The sequence below is a fragment of the Rhopalosiphum padi genome, chromosome 2 (genome assembly GCF_020882245.1).
Source record: "Rhopalosiphum padi isolate XX-2018 chromosome 2, ASM2088224v1, whole genome shotgun sequence".
NCBI classification, from domain to species: Eukaryota; Metazoa; Arthropoda; class Insecta; order Hemiptera; family Aphididae; genus Rhopalosiphum; species Rhopalosiphum padi.
In genome coordinates this window covers 67121637-67145193 of record NC_083598.1, presented here as the reverse complement: position 1 = coordinate 67145193, position 23557 = coordinate 67121637, and the positions used below count along the sequence as shown (strand labels likewise).

The 23557-nt window shown below is 29.8% G+C and overlaps 2 protein-coding genes across 3 annotated transcripts in view; both read left to right on the top strand.

Annotated features, from left to right (window-relative positions):
• The window catches only part of LOC132920127 (GATA-binding factor C), a 57170-nt gene extending 54842 nt beyond the window's left edge, over positions 1-2328 (top strand). For both annotated transcript variants that reach the window (XM_060982233.1, XM_060982232.1), the window contains exons 6-7: positions 539-952; positions 1201-2328. In XM_060982233.1, coding sequence (XP_060838216.1) covers positions 539-952; positions 1201-1227 — 441 coding nt within the window. In that variant the 3' untranslated portion in view covers positions 1228-2328. The remainder of the gene's footprint in view (positions 1-538; positions 953-1200) is intronic.
• Positions 2329-18087: 15759 nt separating this feature from the next.
• On the top strand, positions 18088-23090 carry LOC132922992 (proteasome activator complex subunit 3-like). Its single transcript, XM_060986759.1, has 2 exons — positions 18088-18247; positions 21366-23090. The coding sequence occupies exon 2, from the start codon at positions 21431-21433 to the stop codon at positions 22127-22129; it is 699 nt and encodes a 232-aa protein (XP_060842742.1). The 5' UTR covers positions 18088-18247; positions 21366-21430; the 3' UTR covers positions 22130-23090.
• Positions 23091-23557: the final 467 nt, after the last annotated feature.

Sequence of the window (23557 nt, the reverse complement as noted above, 5' to 3'; positions counted from 1 at the left end):
GTTGTGGGACCGGTGATGAAAGACAGCGTGGAGTATACAGTTCACCGAAAGCACTGCACATCTCTTCCTAAAATTGGAAATTTAAAATACGTTCGGTGTAGGGGAGATTTAAATGTATCATCCTTAGAATATGACGTTGAGAATGTATTATTGTTTGTTAGAAATATAATTTTAAAATATACGTATTCAAATCCAAATTTAGTTTCAAAAATAAAATGCTCATAATTTTATAAAGTTATATAATAGCTGCCTGTTGGTCGTATGGAACTTCCTGATTTTTCCTGATGACAGCATTCGTCCACTAGAAGTATTTCAGTAATTGCCGAGAAAGAGAAGCGTTGATGTTCAACGGTTGAACCAATATATCGTTAAACATATAAATAATATAATTACTTATTTTCGTGATGCTATTATAATGAGTACCTATAGTTTTCTCTTACCCGTAAACAACATCTGTTATTGTTTAAACAGATAACGATTTTTATCGTTCAACGATTATCAATGATCGCCATTAAATTTCTTTATTTTTCTGTTATAGGTTAACCGGCCGTTGACGATGAAAAAAGAAGGCATACAGACACGGAACCGGAAACTGTCGTCCAAGTCTAAGAAGAAGAAGGGTTCGATAGTCGGTGGCCTGGGTGGAGGAATTGGTGGTGGCATCGGCGGAGGTGGTGGTGGAGGCGGCGGTGCTTGCCTGTCACTATCCGGAATGATGCGCGGCGATGGCACCGGCGCCGGTTACCATCACCCGGCGTCCGCGGCCCTGCACCCGCACCCCGCGGCGATGAGCCACTACCATCACCACGCGGCCGCTGCGGCCGCGGCCATGTACCACCATCACCATCACCAGGCCACGCAGCCAGCCGCACCCACCGCGCCCATACACCCGCACCACCATCACATGGCGTCGCTCACCGGACTTGGGTTGCCCACATCGTCAAACGCAATGGTAAGCACGCTGCAGTACAATTATATTTATTAATTATATTTATAACTGTTTACTCAAATTATCTGTAAATATTGAGTACATTCAGTGGAAAGTAACGTCGTAATTGAGCGATGGCAAATTGAAATAACGACACTAAAAAAATTCCGTTATAATATAATTTTTAGTCGTTAAACTATATTAAACTGATTTCGTCTCGTTCGATATTTGTGACCTTTTTTGACGGTTTTTTTGTTTTTCTGTATGTCTAGGCTAGTTGGAGATCCGAGTACGCGTGATTATTGGATTTGCCGTTCCCCGGGCACTCTAACCACAGCAGGGTCGGCGAATGACAAACATTAGTACTACATATTATTATTATTATTATTAATACTACTATCAATATTATTATCATCATTATTTTATAATATACATATTATTACATGATATACATATATACTCATAGTTCCTATTAATATTCCCGTTAAAAATGAGAAGCTGAAAAAATACAAACACTCTCTCACACACACACACATGTGCACGCAATCTCGCGTTCACAGATGGCCAGTATACATATTATAATGGTATGTATGTATGTATGTATGTATGTATGTATATAATTATATAGTCTTAAACGTTGTCGAGCATTATTAAACTAATTAAAATTATATACATTATATTATTATATTGTTTTGTTTCGCATATCGATAATAATATGACGACCGTCGCGAATTTTTGTACAAGAATATAATATTCATGTATTGTTTCTTAATTTTTTTTTCTTCTAATTTTAAAACTTGAAAAAACTACAAAAAAATATAAAATATATACAAAGGTGAAATATAAACGTTCATTTCTCTTTTCGCCTATAATGCCCATTTATACATATTATACGACGGCAACGTAGTGTTTACTCGAAACAACCAGTTTTTATTTTATTTTTATTTTTTTGAAACGTGCGTACAATGTCTACATCAATGTAAAACGCATATTTTATACAAAAAAAAAAATAAAAACAAAAAATATATATATATATAATACAAATAGATGAATATTATTTATGAGCTAGTCGAAAACGTGAACTTGTACAGAAAACGATGTTTAGAACTCAGATTTGTATATAGTATATATAATATATATTACGGAGATAATTTATTATAGTTTGTAAAATTTATTAAATTATGATTTACAGAATATATATATCATATATTAAACGATTATTACGATGTAAATAAATTTATACATGTATATAAATATAAATGTGTGTATACCGTTTGATGTCAACCGAGAAAAGCTTTGTATATACGATATTTAGTTAGATTATTATTATCATTATTATTATTATTATTATTATTATTATTATTATTATTTTAGAAACATTAAACGATTTAGACAAACGAGTAGTGTTATGTTTTATGCTATATTAATATACCTATATATCCTACTCACTCTCGTACTTACGTTTGAATATATATAACAATATTTTTCAGTTAAGTCCAGGCAAAGAATCTAAAGCCTAAACTGTTGTAAAATTGTAGACCCTCTGATATTTCGTTTTTATAAGGATATCAACACTAATATTTGTGTACATTTAAAGTTTACTTTGGAACGTAGTAAAAAACTTAAATGTATTTTAGTACCTACCAAAAAACTATTCACATTAACTGCTACACAACATTATATAGTTATCAGATCGTCTGACTTAGATATTGAAGTTTGGTTGGTCGAGATAAAAGTAAACCGGTAAACATATGGTAAGTATTCAAAAATTCTCAAATCATTTTAAATTCATAATCTTTACCTATGTCATTAGTTCCATACTGTGTATTTGTGGCATTTGCATACCAATCATAATAGATGTAAAATGTGTTTAACAATATAATTACTCGATCTGCTATGTTTTGCCACAATAATATGAAAAATTGGAAGCATGAAACTTAATTGTTGAAGTTTTTTATGAATATTGGTGAATAATTTGGTTTTAATTTTATTAAGTATAATAAATAATTCACTGCTACGGTGTATAGTCTAGTTACCTATAATGCACATGTTAGAGTTAGATACTTATAGATTTATCAAAATCCGTGAAGGTCGATAAAGATATGATTTTATTTTTTGGAATGAACATATTATTACAGAATGATCGTTTGTACCAATCAATTTCAGTATAAAAAGAAACATTTAAAAAATAGTAATTATTTTCTAACTTTAAATTAATTAATTAACATTTATTGCAGTGATGGTGAACCTGTAACATGGAGTCGCACGTGTAACTGTCCACAATAAAAGTCATTTGTAGGAAATTGACCAAATTAATTGATACGTGGGGAAAATGAAAGCCAAGCAAAACGTTTTACTTAACACAGAGGTAAAGAAGATTCACTGTCCCTGATATATTGTCTATATAAAATATAATACTAATAATATAATTTATATTATTTCCAAAAATCATATAATTTTATGAATTGTATTGAATTCTTGGCGCATTTTTGTACGTTTCCAAGAGCATAATATAAAACGGTATATTTTAAGGTTTCGAAAGTCTCGAACCCTGCAGGATATTATACACGATATGCCGCGACAGAAGGACGCGATACCTTCGCGTATTATTTCGAATAGATATTTCGTGGAAAAAACCGTGTTCCGCGAATGACGAAAAAAAAATCTCCTAAACATAATATATTATACTGCGTAACTCGACCGATAACGAGGAGCAGGGCCGCGCTGCAACGGGCTCGTCGATGCTTATGGGGTTTTTGGCGGTAAGTAAAAAAAAAAAAAAAATAAGAAAAAAAAACAATAAACGCGTAACTCGTAGGTCATGTCTAAATATACGTACGTACCGTATAAATGCTGAAGTCGCATTGACACAGTGCCAAAATAAAGCTATATACCTATGTGCGTTTATTATCGCGCCGGTCGATCTGCAGACGGACGGCGGCGCAGACCTCCAAAGATGAAGACGAAGCGCGCGAGATCCGCCCGATAAGTATACGAAGTATATTACCTATAATATATATATATATATATGTGCATTAGAGCAGACGGACCTGAACGGATTTTACAAGTGTGCGTGCGTGTGAAGTGCCGCGTAAACGTGCTGCGGAATATATATATATGTGTGTGTGTGTGTGCGCCTTTGTGGCTGAGTGTGACGTACATATAATATCCGTGTGTATACATCACTACGTCAAATCCATTGACGATATTACATTATTATTGTATTTTTCGAAATCGAATTCTCGTGGTGTCATATGCATTACCTATTTAGTATATTAATTAACAGTCGTCGTCTTTCGCCCCTCCTCCGGAATTTTCGTCGTCCGGAACGCATTCCTCTCGGCTCTCGCACATTGTTATGATATTTTCCTTTTGCCGCACGCACGAACGACAGTAAAACAATATAATTTATAATTATTATCGTCATTACTATGTCATATAATAAAATAACGTATTGGTATTGTACGGTGCTGCACTTTGTAAGGCAACCGCGCCTGAACGGTGAACAAAAAGATCAACAATTATTATTTATAAAGTCTTGCTAAAGCTACTGTAGTAACAAGTTAAAAAGTTAAAATTTAAGTTATAATAAATTACTTTTCCCGATAACTTTCAACCAAACTGTTAATAACTATATTAATAATGTTTAACAAATAACTATAAGTTAGTAACTTGACTTTAAAAATGTTTAATTTTACTTATTTATTTTGCTTAAATTTAAATTAATTCAATAGAATTATTACAATTATTTATATAGCTACTTAATAATATTATATTAAACAAATTACCATAATATTATCATTGTATTGAAAAATCGTTTATAAAATACAATACCATGCTCCACAGTACCATTAAGTAAATAGCATTTAACATGTATTTAGCAATATTGTTTAGTGCTTAGAGATCAGCTGCTAAATGAAAGAAGAGACCACAACCCTAAAAAAAAAAAAGACTGGTGTGCTCATTGTTAACTTGTAGTGTAGTAGCTACATCAAAACTCAACTGTTTTTTAGTCAATACAAATACGAGGGTCGAGGGTAAGTATCTATAGTCTAAAAAAAGGTAAAAAAAAACTTTTAATTTTTAAGTCAACTTTCTATTGTTCTATATAAATCTATTACTCAATTTAGTTATACTCAAAATCATTTATATTTTGAAATAACTTTGTATTTAACTAGGTCGATTTTTTTTTTAAGAATAACTTACTTAACACTTGACTGTGTTGCAGTACACCGATACTAGAGCGCAGGCGTGTGTGTATGTGAATGTGTGCGGCGACGACCATAATGCAATAATATTAGTCATACCTAACTCGTAAATCGTAAATCATTATATCGCACACACAAACACGTAATATTATATTTATTTACAATAATATATTGTAATAGCGATGATCGTATATACGCCGATTAACGGCGTACTGGCCGCGGTTGGCATGCGCTCAAGTACGCTAAGTACACATAGATATAAGGGCGCATATATATATTATTATTATTATTCTAATATGATATATGCGTTGTAGAGTCGTATGACGCGCGCACTGTACTTGGATTTTTATGGAAACGCTTGTGCACTGTTTGAATGTTAATAATATTATTTTATTTTATGTATACATACTATGGCCGTGCACGTTGGATACACTCGAATTATTAATCTATTTGTGTGTGTGTCCGCGAACAACGACAATTTTGTAACAGAAATTCTTCGTATATTTTATTAGATACCTATATGGCTATATCGTATGTATACTACGACTATAGCCATACATGTCTTATCATGAATCATGCATTATTTCAAAAACTATTAATGTTTTTATATTTATAAAAATAAATTTTTTTTACATAATTGTTTGTAATAAAAAGCAACTATTTTCCAAAAAATGTATTCTTTTTATACAATAACATTAACATACATTATAAATTTAATATTCTGAAGTAGAAAATTATTCGGAGTAATTTGATATATATAAATACAATTTCTAAAGAGTAGTTTATGAGTTATAGATGTTTAAAGCTTAGATGAATCAATATTTTGCGGAATACCTCTGTGCTACTCGCCAATCCAACTTTAAAAATATCTATAATTTATAATCTACTCGTCCGAAATTTGATTTTATACCTATTAATTATCATAGAGAAACACTAAATCATTTACTGCAGCTTCAAAATATGATTTAAAAAATATACATTTTTAGAACATTATATTATTGTCTTTTTAATCAACTATAACTTACAATTAAATATAAAAACAATATTTTCAAAAACGTTAATTTTTTTAGAAATTATAATTGGTGTATCATAAAAGAATCACCAGTATACTTTTTCTATAACGCAAAAAAACCGTCATTTTTCAATCTGTTAAATGGACTGTAGACATTATAGACATATTTCGTTAACTAGCATGTGTTGTCACCGGCTTACAATAAATACATTAATTGTAGCGTCAGGAGAATCTATATTTTATTATGTTGTTATATTATTTGAATGTTTTATTGTCAATTTTAAAGTAATCAATATTATTTAGGACATCCCGTATAGGTTTTTAATGTTTTATCCATAAGAGTTAAAACTTTATAAAAAAGTACATTTTTAAAATTTTTAAAATTTTATAATTTATATGCCATATAGATAATCTTTTAACAATTTTTTTTGTTTTAATCATATTATATCATATGTTTTATATGACAAACCTAACCTTATACATATTTAGAATTGAAATATTTTCCGGAATATTTTAAACTAATTTCAAATGAGTAGTTAATTATAGTAATACGTTTTTTTTAAGTTTCGATGAGCGAAGTGGAATGGTACAGGTTACCCCGCGAAATGTTGGTCCACGATTATTTGGCCGTTTATTGAAACTTTAAATAATTGTAATATTTATAACTATAGTTAAATACTCGCTCGACAGTAAATTTGCATATATCAATTATCAAAATATTATGTGTCGTTATTTTTAATTGAAAATGTATGTTTATCAATCAAAAATTGGTTTTATAAATATTTTTCTGTAATGAGTTCAAACCATGTTAATAGGATATTATTAAAAAGTTAAAAGGTAAAAATCTTATGTTAAACAAACCGTCCTGTATAACATATTATGGATGAATTTAAGACATATATTATGAGAGAGGGGAGAGACTGGAGAACATATCTAAGAAATTTTAGTTGATAGTATAACACAATCAATCGTAAGAATTCATAACAAATAATTATATAACTACAGGGTGAGGATAATTTACTAAACATATGTACACCATTTTTTCACACTTAAGAGGACGTCATACCAGCATGTCTTACGAACGTAAAACATAGCAAATTTGCGTTCAGCAGAGTCTTTTTTATGCTGTTAGCTTTAATATTAGAGCCAATTTACCTATTATCAAACTTAAAGGTATTAATAATATTATCTAGGGCATCTCGTAGGCTTTTATTGATATCTTAATTTTTAAGTGAGTTATAGTTATGTAAAATATTAAAACTTTTAAATGCTCATAACTCGCTTAAAAATTATAATATTAATAAAAGTCTATGAAATGCCCTAGATAATATTATTACATTGAACATTGATAATTATAGGTAAATTTACTCTAATATTAAAGCCAACAGCATAAAAATGATTCTGCTGAATGTAAATTAGCTATGTCTTACGTTCATAAGACAGAGACAACACATGATCATACTCATGAGTATGACGTCCTTTTAACTACTTATGTATTCATTTAAATATTTCTTAGACCTGAAATGGGACATTTCGGCACGGAGTTTTTTACTTTTTTTAATATAAGCTACGGATATTAATGATTTACGTATTAAAAATAAATAATAATATTAATAAACAATAGTATACATTATAGTTTAGTTTAATAATATAATTTTTTATAATATTATTAAATTATTTAAAATTAGCTATATTATGCTTTAAAAGGCATTTGACTATAATATATAATTGATTTACATAGAGTATTCGATATTTCTTTGATAATGGTAATGGATAAAAAAATAGATTTTACGATAACTAAGCAATAAACTACGCCAACATTACTCGTGCTGATTTTTCCTAAACCCATATGAGACCATGTTTTCAAATATATACCTAATTGTTTTTTGCCTGTGGCGATAGAAATTCAAAACAAGAACCCCTCCTTTTTACTATAGGTTTAAAGGACAATTTTAATAAGCATTTTAATATTTTAAAATTTTAAGCGATTTTAACTCTCTCTTACATTGAACACAATTATAGTCATTCTAATAAATTGTCAATATTCCAAATTTTCTGTTCAAACAACCTAAACTATCTCGTTTAAATTCTTTCGGTATGTTTATAATATATTTATAGAAATAATAGTCAATAATCATATCACCTAATTATTATTTTCACTAATTTGACAGGTCATACATATATTATGTCTTTATCTATAACGCTTATAATTTCTATTTCATTATTAGAGATTGGATCACATCGCCACTGATATATAATTGCAATATCTATTATTTATTAAATATTTATATTTTGTACGTACAATAATAATAATAATAATCAAAACGCGCTAATCAACAGTATCGGTCAACTAATGAAAATTATTGGGGTTTTTTTTTTTATATATACACAACAAATAACGCACCTATCGATTTCAGAGGTTTAAAAAATTAAAATCGTCTACCGTCGCTGCAACGCATATTCCGGTTTATTCTTGTACGCAATATTGTGTTAGCATAATATAATAACATTAATAACATATTATAATATTATATTATGGCCACAAGCGTGAAAAACAAATATGAATTATCAATAATTCTGCAGGAGCGTCATTTTCGGGATTCAAAGGTGAGCATTTACATCATTAGATGCTTTTTTTTATTTCGCTGATATAGTTTGTTATTATTAAATAATTAATCTAAAAACATCTTAATAGTCTTAGACTATTATCGCTTTTAATTGAAAAAATTATTGATAATTTTATTTTGTTTTATGTATGCACTATGCACCTACTAATTTTCATTTTTATTAAAAAAGAAATTGTGTTTTATAATCATTATAGTTTTTAAACCTGAGAGTACCTATTTTCAAACTGCTCTAATTATGGTTGGTGACTTACTTTTTTGAATTCTACGTTAAACTCTGAAATTATGCCCCTAGAATAATTAATATTATAATATTACATGTAATATATATTTCGAATTTAGTCTACCAGCCGCGATATTCCCTCTTCGTTTTATTTTCCACGACCGATGTCATCCTTTAAGTTATAATATACGAATTACAAATATAGGTACCTAAAGAAACCTAGAAAAAACAAACAAATATAACCATCTCATTATTTTGAGATTTAATTAAAACTAACTAGACATTTCAACTTATAAATTTAATTTTTAACTTATAAGCACTCAGTTTTGATAATAATAATAATAATTGCATTCTTCTAAATCGTGCGCAGACTTTCTATTATCTGCAGCTCATATCTCAATAATTATATATACAGATTGTTATAGACTTATAGTAATATATACGACGATTGGTGATTTTTTTTTTCCCGGAGAATTAAAAATTAACAATCGCTTACTTTATTTGTTTTAATTTGATTTATTATTATTGTTGGAATACATCTTGGATCAAAATATATAGAATGAAATACATTTAATGTTATAGCATTTTTATAAAAATCCTTTTTTTAAACAAAATCGTTTATTATAATATTATTTAATAATATTTATTTTATAAAAAAAATTACATACCTATATATACACACAACATGATAAATTACAATTAGAATACTATTAATATCGAAGGACATGGATTGAACGCATTAAAAACTGGGCAATATACGATATACGTGCACTTCCGCACTCAAAAATGTTGAAATTAAATATGCATAATACCTTTGACAGAAAATATGCACCAAATATTCTAAAACTGCGAATTTATGCAAAATGATGTTTATGACTTCTAGAAAGGCACCAAATAATATATGTAAAATATTAAAGAAGAATATTTTAAAAAAACCAAATAGATAAACTTTATAAGAAAAAAAAAATAAACACTATTTATATTCAAATATTTTATTATAGTGATAAAAAAACGCCGAATCTATAATTTTTTCGCCAAATATGCAATATAAAAACATAAAAACAGTTATACGCATTTGTATACTAACGTATAAAATATGTAAAATAATTTTTTTTTTTTTTATAATTTTGAATTCAAAATCTATCAATAATTGCGAAATTGTTAAATTCACATCCCCTGTAATGTCGTTTACGTGACGAATACTTACATACTATTATAATTTATAATTAAGCCTCGAATTTTAATGTTCTAAAAAAAATTTAAAAATGCACTTTAAAAAACGGGTAAACTAGTGTCAAATTAAAAAATAATTGTTATAGATATTATATGATTTAGTATATTATATAGACTACTATAGTTCTGCAGTGATTCGATATAAAACAAAAATTTAGTTGTCATATATGATATATCATTCATAGAAATAGATAAAAAATAAATGTATTGCAAAATAATACGTCACTCTGGCAAAAAAATGCAAATCCTAGCACTAATCACATAATATAATTATTAGTTTTACTGTGGTGTATGATATCCGTATATTAATAATAATTAGTCCTCCTGATATTATCGTTATTGTATACATATTAAACATGCCGCGGCGAAGAGCAATAATAATAGGTATATATAATATATATATATATATATATATATGTGTGTGTATAATATGTACATAATACCTACCCGCCGTACTCAATAATTATAAAGTATGTATTTACGATGCCTAATAACGAAATTATGTGTGTATAGGTGTACTGTTATTATTATTATGTAAAACGCGCGCGTGTATACTCCGACGAAAAAGGGCGAAGACTGTACGGTTCGCGCGCGGAAGGGGTCGTCGTGTTGTACACATAAACACTTTCCTCCTCCCACACCGTTGTCGCACCGTCGTTTATAACGTTTACAACGCACTGCGTTTAGGTAGGTACCTACGTAGTATATTATATTATATTATATTATAATATATACCTCCATACACGATATTATCCTATCCTTTCCGATTATAATTATAACCCGCACCAATACGTACCCGATACCCATAACCGGGTATGTGCGCCGTATAATACAACGCTGTGTATGTTCCTTAAAATCGATATCGACGTGCACTGCCGTTATTATAACTGTTATTAAAAAAAAAAAAACATTTAAAAACGCGATTTAACGATTACGATTATGACGTTGATGATTATTATTATCGTTTAATAATAATAATATTCTCAGCGCGCGAGACCTTCGTTATTATTTTTCCTCTGTGTACGGGGATTGTACAATATAATATAATATAAAAATAATAATAATAATATATCGATTTCCCACGACATTGCCGTGTGCAGAGAGATTCGTGGCCGTGCGGGCTCTCATTATACTAGCCGCCAGGTAAACGCGAAAATTTAAACTGACTTGCAACACATACGCATCGTTTCAATCGTATTTATTTATTTAATTTTACAGCGAGTACAGACTAGTTGATCAGCGGTAAACACGAAAGAATTCACAAAAACAATTGATCGCTCTTTTTTAGCATGTCAATGTCCAATGGAAGTAACATTTTATACGCATAATAAAAATTTCGAAGCAAAAATAAGTTTATGATTACATTTAACAGTATATAAAATATAAATACCTAGGTATATACAATATTATAATTGTCCTTGGCGGTTTGTTATTACGATGAGTTCTGTTTAACGTGATTACTGCTTTATAGAATTAAAAAAGAAAAACCTTAACCGACTTTACGTTTCAAATACTAAACTAATCTCTTATTGCCCAGAACATTAGAGCAATTGTTTACTTACTGACTGTGGATGACTGAATCACTTTTAAGTTTTAAGAAAACTGGTATTGTTTCAATTAATTATTTACTCACATTGTCATCATAGAATGCACAAAATTATTGCTCTCATTTCGTTTGAAATATGACAGTCAGTAATTATATTTTAGAAGAAAATCTTTGAAGTTTAGCTTTGTAATTAAGTGTTGGAAATATACTGGCCACCATGCAACTTACAGTAAATACTAACGACATCACGAAATCCAGTATTTTTACATGTATGATGCTCGGGGCAGAATTTAAAGATCTTATGGGATGTCCAGATGACATTCCTTTTTCCCTCCTGTTAAGAATCCTGTATTTCTCGTATTCTTGACATCTATGGTGGAATATGCTTAACTGTGAGAAAGGTGCCGCGCCTTTACATGTAGGGAGTTTCTATCTTTACGTCTTTACGTTATACTGCAGATACCTATTGATGAGCCACAATATTATTTAATGGTGCTGATTTAAATGTAAATTATGCAATTTTTTCTGAATGTTTTAAAATATTACATTTCAAGTAAAATATTTGTATCATAATTGATAATACAACAGTACAACAAAAGCAAAACTTATATTACATTATTCTCATTAATTTGATTTTTACAAAAAAAAATCGGATTTCTAAGTTTTGAAGTAGTTTTTTATATATTTTATAAGTATAGATGATATTTTATAAAAAAAACAAACATTCAGCTTAAATTATCCGCTTTGTATCAGTCAAAAACCGTGACAGCTCTAACATGATATATGACAACTACAGAATGCAAAGGAAACTTTCATCACGTGCAGGCAGATTATATATATTATTTAAGATCGATCGTTTTATTTACGATTTGTATCAACACCAAAACATGCATAATTTTACAATTTAAAAATACAAATATATTTTTATTTGAACATTTAAGAGTATAATATGTAAGGAACAAATCTTAAGGAAATATTTTAAATGTGAAATTATTAATGCATTAAATCGTATTTTTTAAGTCGATTTTCTTGATTTTTAGATTTTAGTATTTAAATCCGCGCACTAATTATTAGTATAAGTTATTACGCAGAAGTAATACCGCAATATTATGGTTATGTCGCCGTCGTAGTCGTCTCTGTCGACGTAGTCTTCCGCGCGCTAATAACACAAAAACCGGTCGCCATAATATAACATCGCATGTATATATAAATATATATAAATACCTATACACGTGAGTATTTGTATATAATATTATAATAGCTTACAAACTTCAATATCTTTCCCTTCTTTTTGAACGCGAAAGGTCGTAAATCGTCGACCTCGTATTTTTTTTATTTTAATGATCAACACACGCCGTTTTTGCAGCATACACACGCACGTACACACTTGGTACACAGGTCCCGTAATGTGTATCGATCCTTTCACGCTTTTCGTTTTTCTTTTTCGCACGAAATCATTTTTTCACTCTCGGTGTACACAGATGATGACGATGATGTCACAAATGGATACATATAAAATTTATTAACGCCACACCACAGCTACGCCATTAAATAAGAATAAGGGCTATGGATTTGTAGCAAAGTGCATTATTAATTTAGCTTATTGTAAAACGTAGCTTTCTCGACAAAACTTTCAAATTATCTAACAACGAATTCAATTTTGAAACTTTTGTTTTTATTTTTAATTAAATTTATAACTTCTTATTAATTTTATTCCTTTTCTATTGCATTTAAATCTACATTTTTGAGGATTTTGAGATTTTATAGTGCATTTAATTCACAGCTCTAATAATGTTCAAAGCTATGTAACTTTGATTTATGTTTGTTTTTATTTTTAATTATTTACGATTCAAGCCAACTTCAATACGTTAAATAAAAGTTATACGTTATTATTATTATTTTTATTAAGTTGAAACATTGTTGCACAAGTTAAAAGTTTTTCAAAGATAAAGCAACTCGAATTAATTATACATAAACTTATCAGTTAAAAGTTTATAATTTTTTTTCCGCCATAATAATTTCAAATAAAAGTTTGAGAAAAAACAAATAATATAACAAACTTTTGTTTTTATATTTTTATCATAGTAAAAACGATAAGTAAAACTTTCATGAACTACAAAATTGACATGTTGTTTTATTCACCATTTAAACACAATAAGAACCACATATTTTTATTGTAATATATTTTATAGCAAAACAAACATTTTGCCGTTGAATAATATTAAATAACAACCAATAGCTGCAGAATCAGAAATCATTATACATACAATGAGAACAAAAACTGATGACAGTTTTATATTAACCTTTACTTGGTCTTGTACTTTTGTGGTAGAAATGTAATTACAGATTTTTAACATTTGAAACCAATATGCATATTATTCAACCTTTTACCTTTTGTATGTCTGGTCATTTGACCGTACTATATCAAACATTTTCTTAACGACATTTTTGTAAAACGATATTGGCCATAAGTTTTTATATTTTTATTTTCTATTTTTGACGCTATCGCTTTTTAGCTCTCCTCGTCCGCCTAAGGACTCAGAAAATTACCTTTGTAAATATATAAATATTTAATAAACAATAATTGATGACAATTATTAAAAATAAACGTTATAAAAGCCTTAAAATATATTCATAATAAACCTTAATAAGTACTTACTGTAGAAAACAATTATCGTTCACACGCGGTGATGAACGATATAAGTGCACTTGCAATGCGAACAATTTATATATTTTAGCTTTTGAGTCACAATGATTGAAAATACGAGCGAGACACTGCTGCGCACACAGTCTTGCACGCAACATATTTATAAATAATGCGTTCTATCGAGATAATCTGCAGTGATGGAGCCGCGAGTCACGCGCGACTTGCTATTGTTTAATATATAAACGTCACATCCTATTCGAGAAGAACGCGAAAAGAAAATAATCGCTGCGGAAAACGACTTTTTCGGTCGAAACTCGTTTAGGTCGTGTGTGTGTATATATATATATATATATATGCAGGGTCCACTGCGTACTATGGCGTTTAGTACCGAGACGCACTTGCAGTGCATTTATAATGTATATATATATATATATATAGTGTCTCGGATCTCGCAGGGACGAACGGACCAAAAAAATCAAACGCTCGAGATTTAGTTCAGATGGTTTTTACGATCGTGTCGTACAATATATATGTGCGCCCGACTTAAACATATTATACTATTATATAACGCGCTCGAACGCCTTTCTCTGTGTAGCAGTGTCAGGATAGCTGGAAACGTATATACCTATATGTTATATTATACAGGGCGATTGTAAAGTGCACTTTTCACCCCGACGTGGTTGAATATTATTCGAATTTTACCAGGGAAAGTAAGTGATGAGCGAACCATAGAGAGGAAATAAAGCTGGGTCGCCTAAAATGTTTTTCTCATTAATCAGGGTTCGTGGAAAGTTAAATGTTTGCTCTTTATAGATTCATCCGTTTTTGGTATGTAGAACTTTTAGAATAATTTTATATGGTTTAAGCTTTATACAAATTTCATTGATTAAATAATATTTTATTCAATCATACAGTGCACCGTAAAATCGTGTTAACATTGACACATTATAACCAATCGCAACTTTAATTTTTTTTTCCGGACATTTTCAAATGGTCTCCAAAAAACTATTTGTCGAACCCCGCACGTGATAGTACATAAAACGCGCGTGAAAAACTGTGTACCGCGACTCGTCCTGTATATATACGAACGAGCTTAGATAGTTTCGCCGGACACCGCGCCGGACATGACTAATACGGGTTATTTTATATACAAGAAACCAAACGGCGACGGCGGAGGAAAATCGATTTTCCAGCCGATCGGGTCCGGCGCGAGGGCGTCACGTTATTATACGATCACGGTGTATATGTATCATTGCTTAAGTGGTAGCAATAAGTCGTGTATACGCGAATCGCAAATATTATATATATATATATATATTTATATATAGTAAAGAAAAAGACGTAAAATATACCGTTACGAGGGAGATCCTCTGCCCGGTTGCTGTTTTCGGACGGACCGGACGAGGATTATTCCGGAAGCCCGCGCAGTCGTTCGATTTCCTTTTTCTCGCACCGTATAATCGGTACAAAACGACTTTGTCGAATGCTATGCGAGTACGCTGCCGATAGGGCGTTGTTATTCCTTGTGCGTATATGTAGCATGGTTAATATGGCTGGTTCTATTTTTGTTCAGCGTCCAGAAAATATGCCACGTATAATTTGTTCGTCCAAAAACGATATCACCGCCCGTTTGAAACGTTTTGCGCCTCTGGAACTTATATAAAGAAAACGATTGAAATTAAACCATCTGCGTGCTATACGCAACTTTGAACGAGTTATACTCATATTAACTTTAAGTGGATTCTAAAAAGAACGATGTCAAATTAATTAAATAAAAAAATTCGGACGAATTCTTTAGATTCTCTGGCAACGCGAATTTATGACCTCTCTCCCAGCAGCGACAAGTATACTAATAAAATCAGAATATGTCCAGCAAAAGCTTATCGGATCCCTAGCTAATTGTTGATATCAGTTTGTTGGTGTCTTACCATTATATGCCGGTTTAGAATTTTACTTGACGGACATCCCGATCTCTGAAATATACATACACATTCACATATATAAATATATAGGTTTACGGTTAAAAATTGTAATTAGTCAGGATCCTCTCGTTATTGTGTCCTAAAAAGTGAAAGATTTAATAAAAACGAGCTTGTGCAACGAAAATGGACAGTGAAGAGGAAGAATTGACGACAATTAAAAATAGGAACTCTGAAAACTATATCTATAGAATATTAAAAACTGATGTTATTTATTGTCCCGAAATCGTAGAAAACTTAACAGCTCTACTCCTCCTCCCCAGCACCCCGCCACGACTTCGTAACAATAATAATATCGTTTAGTAAAACATAGTATATTATTATAAGTTAGGTACGCCCATCGTACGATTACACCCATAAACTCTGAGCGTTATTATTTATCGTATTTTATATTATTGTTGTTGTCCGCGATGCAGTTCGACTGTGGTCAAACGGCTTTCGATCGCGCGCGGAAATAAAGTATCGCAGACGCCGCCGCCGAGAAGGAGGGATGTCGAAAACACCGTGTTCATAAGCGTGACTTGATTAGATTGGGTCATAATTGTATTACATATTATACGCGTTTCGTTACGTTCGTGTGCGTATACATTATATTAATATATACCGGGTGATCCAATTTAACGCAAGACACCCATAATTTCATGTTTTTAAAAATATGTATTTTAAATAATTTTAAGTCGTTAAAAAACATTTTTTTAAAAAATATAATGTAAAATATATAATAATAAACATACTTAATTCTTCATTCGATGAATAAAAATCGAATTTTGAACGAATAAATTAATATAAGTTATTACAAGTATTTAAAATTTTGAACTTTTGATGAGCTGAGTGGAGTGGTACACCATACCCTACAAGTATTGGCTCACTATACTCATCTAAACTTTAAATACTAAAATTAATAATAAATGTATTAATATATTAACTTATAATCTATAAATAGTAGGAAATATACTTCCCCAAAATTTTATTTTTATAGATCGAAATACTTTCTGAATATGAAATTAAAATTGTATGTTCCCATTCAAAAGAGTAAAAAAAATTTTTATAAATAATAATAAAAAAAATTTCATAAATGTTTTGTAGCAACTTAAAAAATTAAATGAAAATATTTTTAAAGTTAATTTTCTGAAATAATAGGTCACTTACGTTAAATAGATCACACCGTATAGTCTTAATTTTTTTTTCACTTCGCATATAATTATTACGATACATTATACCTATAATAAATATTTGTACTCGCAACTCGCGAGGACGTAGATTTTTACGAATTGTATTTATTAGACCAAATATTGTATATTATAAATTATAATATACAGATTGAGCCATGGGCGCGGAGAAACGACGAAATTTACTCGTAACAGCGCAGAATTCTTAGAAAAAAATATTAATAGTTTATTTTAATACCCACTTGATGACATATACCACGCAATATACTTTCGATGTATTGGATCTCACTATTTTTTTAAATTATTTAATATAGGTACTTATTAATTGCAATAGTAAAATATAGTATGACATATTGCATGATTATCAGGTCAACACTATTGAGAAAAATTAGTTACACTTTATCTCCACGACGACCAATCGGCACGCTGATAAAAATTTTCGATGTTTTTGTTTATTGGCTATAGCATAGCTCTACTTTACTGACGACAGTAATTGATATTGTCACGTTCGGTTTATTATCTCTTACGATTGTCGCGAAAACCGGACGGAAACCGACGACCGTCAGTTGTAGTCCTGTCGTCATCTGTCGCGCAGTTATCGGTAACTTCAAGACTCGCCGGATTCCGCGATCAATATTTATTGCGGACGACTTCCAAATGCGTGCGGCCAACTCTGACGTGAGTACACACGATCTCGATAATAATCTTAAGACTTAATTGATTAATTACGATTTCGCTTTATCGCGTCGCTCACTATTTTTTTTTTTTTAACAAATAAATACCAACGATTAATCCTTTTCTAAATCATACGATTTTACACCGGTAAATACCTTTGACATTTATTCACTTATAAGCAATAATAACGATTAACGACTGCACATTTTTAGTCTATTAACATGTAATTTCTGCTTTACTATTATCAGCATTATCACAGGATGTGATAAAATTATGTTTAATATACTTTTATAGAATCTACGGGTTAATAGGATGTATACGAGCCGCGATTACGCATGTACCTGTATTAACCATATATATTATATTTTCGTTGATTATTTAACAGTGAACAGTAATAATTTCGAATCGTATTAACTTCTTATTCCACTCTTGTTGCGTCGAGAAACGCGCGATTTCGAACAGATTGTTGTGCGTTGTCCTATTTTTTGACACCTTTATAATAATGTGTTTGACGACAAAGAGACTGTTGACGTTTCACATTTTCTAGCCAATGTCTGCAGCTGTTGTATTCCCGTTTAAAAGTAATTGTGCAGATTGAATATACTGTATTTTATATTTATAATTGGACACAGATTTAATTTAATATTATATTATATGTGCATAGAGAAGAACGGATTCGTCCGACCCAAATCGTCCGCGCCTAAGATAATAATAATATATATAGTATTATAGTCGGTATATCGGGTTTAATTTATATTCGATCGATACGCGCATTCTCGTGCGCCCGCGCGCGCTCGCGGTTTCATTTAATTTAAACAAACTGGTATTATTTTTATTTATTTTGTTTTTTAAACGTGTCTGCATTTGTTTTACATTTATACGCTTTTCGTGTACATATATACACGTGCACTGCTGCTGCTACGTATTATTATACATTATATTATTATATATATTATCTATTATATTGTGTTGTATTAAAAATACATGTATGCAGTTACGCATTTTTTTATTCTGTCCACACCCCCTCTCACCGCGTTCGAATCAGTTTGAAATAATTATTTTGTTACCTGCATGGCTACATTAATATTTTATTTCAGTCTTATCACATACAGTCTGGTTTTCATAAATCATCGTGATTTTACACAACGGCTTGGTTTTTTGATTTTTTTAAATTTTTTTCTCAACTTTGGACGCGCTGTACGCATTATATTCACGTAGACACGCAACGCCGGATTGACAACGTATTGTCCTACCGAGTTCTAGGATTTGTAACTTTTAATATTACAGCTAGGCAGTTACACTATACGGTTTAATAATTCGATTCAATTATATTTTCTTATAATTTTTGTACTAATTTATCATTATTATAGAAAATAAAATTACGACCAAAAACTCTTAAAACGTCCATTTTACAGTTTTACTCGGTAAATCGCGGGTTAACACAATAATATTATGATACATGACGTCCCTAATTACGTAATGAGTAATATAATATTGTAGATATTCAGCACTGTACATTATACATCGATACGTACAATCGAGATTGATCACGGAATTGTCCACGATATTTCCCTCAATACAAACTGCAAATTATCTTTAATTTTTTAATTTTTTTTTTAATACAAAACTTTATGGTACTGTTTAGATTTTTGAATCCGTTATAGAAACCATCATGTTTATTGTTACCGAAATGTTGTTTAATTGAAATTGTTTACATCGGTCTGACCATACTGCATGGTGGGACATTTCGAGAATGCTTACATTTGAAAGAAACGTTTTGTGCATAATATTATTTTTATATTATTTGTATCAACTGCAACGGTCATCGACGCATGATAGCGCGTGACAACCCTGAAAATTAAAAATATTTAATAAATAGTTTTATAACTTCAGCCGTTTATTACTAACAGTTGTTAGTAATATATATTTATATAGTTATATATATTTGGGTTTTATATTCGTATATAGTTATACGTACGAGCTGGTGGATATATTATAAAACGTTGACTACATACAAACTGAGTTTTGCAAATAAAATCTTAAATTTAAAATATAATATTTAATAAGTACCAATTATGTCTATGTTTTAATACTAAACCAAGTTCCTCAAAACTTAAAAAATACATCTCCTCTTATTTTCACTTAGGATCATTGAAGACGACTGTAACATAAACTTCTACAGGTATAGGTAAAAATAAAATCCAAAATTCCCATTACATAAAATATGCTATTAATAAAACAACTACATTTTTAAAGTCATACAGACGATTTGAACGATTTCATGCTGTGGTTGTTACGTATATGCGAGTAATACATATTACATTTTACTTTTCTCAGTTAGATGATAAGTATATTTTTCGGCCATGCATCATGTTACGTTCACATTTTTGGTTTTACTTTTAGGTATGTAAAATATGTTTTTGTCCAATGTTATTTATTCCATCGACATTGAATTATTATACATTATATCATAAAATATGTAGATATATAAGATATATTAAAATAATTAAAAAATTAAAAATTGCATTAGATTAATAAACTGATTACCGAGTGGCCAAATAAACGAAAAAGTAACTTATGTTTGTATCTAAAATGTTGAAGTCGATTTGTAGCCATTATTCAATAATAGTATCGGGTAGTATGAATAACACATTATAACCTATATAGCCGAAATCAAGTTTCATTATCGCAAGGCGCTATATAGCTATGTATCGGCCTAATAGTTTCGTTGCACTCTAATACTATTAAAGATACCTATTTGTATATAATACTTTCATTCACGTTTGCTATATTTATAATAATCAATAACTAATAAGTGTTCATTATTGTATATATTTTTTATTTAAGGAAAACAAGTATAGGTATAGGGTATTAGTTTATGGGGCTCAATTAATACGCATAAGTAGTTGATCCAAAACTTATGCAGAGCAAATATATTACTTATTCCTCATCGTCATTATTAGCTTTGTCATTCAGACTTTTAATTTTTATTGCTAAATAAAAAAAAATATATATTTGATGAATAATATTTAATACTATACCGTGTTTCTCATAGCAATTGTTTTTATTTAATAAAATGTTATTGATTTGATCAACCATGTGGTATTTTATTACGTTTTAGAATATTATACTTGAATCGTTTCCATTCCATATTCATATCTGAACACAATTCACTCAAGGAAAACCATGGACCAGACTGAAGCTATTACGAAGACGAAAGAATTTTACGAAACATCTAATATTGTTGCAGAAAATATTATTTTTCAAAAAATTCCTGAACGATTAGTACATTTATATGAGTTAATCAACAAGCCCGAGTATCGTATTCCGGTAAATTACATAGAATTTAAATTTGATACCACCGTTATTGCTAAAATAGAAAATAATGTTAACAATTATGCTGAAGGGGAAACTCCAAATGATACTGATCCAGAACAAATGCTCATACCGTCCAATAAAAATCTAACTGAATATTTTGAAATTCTGAAATCCAATATGATACAATTACTTGAAGATAATCGTGTTTTAAAAATGTGGATAACGTTGTTAATACCAAAAACTGAAGACGGCGACAATTTCGGAGTATCCATTCAAAAAAATGCCCTTTCATTGATACAGCAGATTGAGTCAGCAACAATAACTTATTTTGGAAAATTGTCTCGCTATTATGAGTACCGTGGAAAACTTATTTCCAAAATAGTAAAGTACCCATTTATAGAAGACTATCAGATTGCTGCTAACGAATTTGATGAAAAACAAAATATAGACATTTCCATGGTCATGCACGAAATTTATTTTTTCTATACAATATTATATAATGTTATCAACAAGAACTTTGAAAAAATTAAAAATCCACGGTCGTCAAATATTGACTGTCTATACTAAGCACAGTAGAATCATACTAAATTTTTTTTAATTTGAATTTACCTATATCTAACTGGATTATATCAATCCTTTAAAATACTTAGACTTGTTTTAAAAAATAAAATGTATCTATTATAGATACAGATAGGTACAGATAAGATTTTTTTTAAAAACCATTTACTTTTTCCGATTGTGAGATTAAAAATAATTAATAGGTCATCACTAAATACCTAACAAAAAAAAAACTATACTGTTAAAATATAGTTTATACGAGTATATACCTACTTATACAAACTTATGAACACGTAAATAATACTTGTAAGACGGTCTTCGACCTGCAATTTTTCACTTCAGTACAAAATGTTGACAAAGGAACGTATGTTACCTATATAGCTAGGTAATAAGAATTCAAAATGATCGTTTTGTATACAAATTGCATCTAATAAGCGTATTCCACAAATTCACAAACGATAACGAAATCATTTAAAAAACGTGATATGCGATTGGTCCAATTACGCGTTATAATATAGTTTTTTTGTGATACGTATCTATATAATAAAATATGTATAATGTGCACTCGGCAGCTGGAGTATGGTTTACAAAACAGAACTAAACATTATCATTGCGACACGCAAAATTGTGTCAGCGAAAAATACCGAAATTATCAGTCCGTAACCACGCCGTTGTACGTATACTAGATAGACATATTATTTAGTAACCAATAATTAGGAATACCGGACTACAGCCGAGCTGATAAAATATTGTATCACATCGTTTTCCACGTCGTTATCGTGATCATTATCTATTTTATTATATTCTTAGACTTGTCACTTTACACAATTTTAATAATGATTTCATATGAAAAACAGAAGTTTGCATTACTATAAGATATAAACTTATAAGATTATTTCATTACTTGTAACATTAATTAGATGTGGGTTTTAGTAGCTATTGATAATTTTAGTTTTGTAAGTTTATAATATATTGTATTATTTAACTGCACGATTTTAAACCAATAAAAAAAATATATATATACGAGTATATTTGTATTAAATTTTATAATTATATTAGATAAATGTATTGTAATTTTTTAATTATATTAACTAATCAATTTATAATTATTGTTTATCCTTATTGTATATACTTCGAATAACTTTTTGTACGACTTATATTTTACATAAAATAATATTTCGAATGATGGGCCTTCACACTAACATAATTAGCGGAGACTCATCATCTTCTTGAATAATCAATAAAAATAAACTTATTTGGCACAGAGGTATTAATTTGATATCATCAGACTCTTGATTATCAGACACACACTGAATACAGTCGTAGCCTACGACGATAGGGCTGGTGCATGATGGCATATTTTCGGTATATCGGTATCAGTTAATAACCGGTATACGGTAATATCGGTATTACCGTTATTGATACTAACGACTAGCC

Bases quoted from the DNA above. Each gene is read 5' to 3' on its own strand.
- LOC132922992 (XM_060986759.1), top strand. From the start codon at position 21,431: ATGGACCAGACTGAAGCTATTACGAAGACGAAAGAATTTTACGAAACA.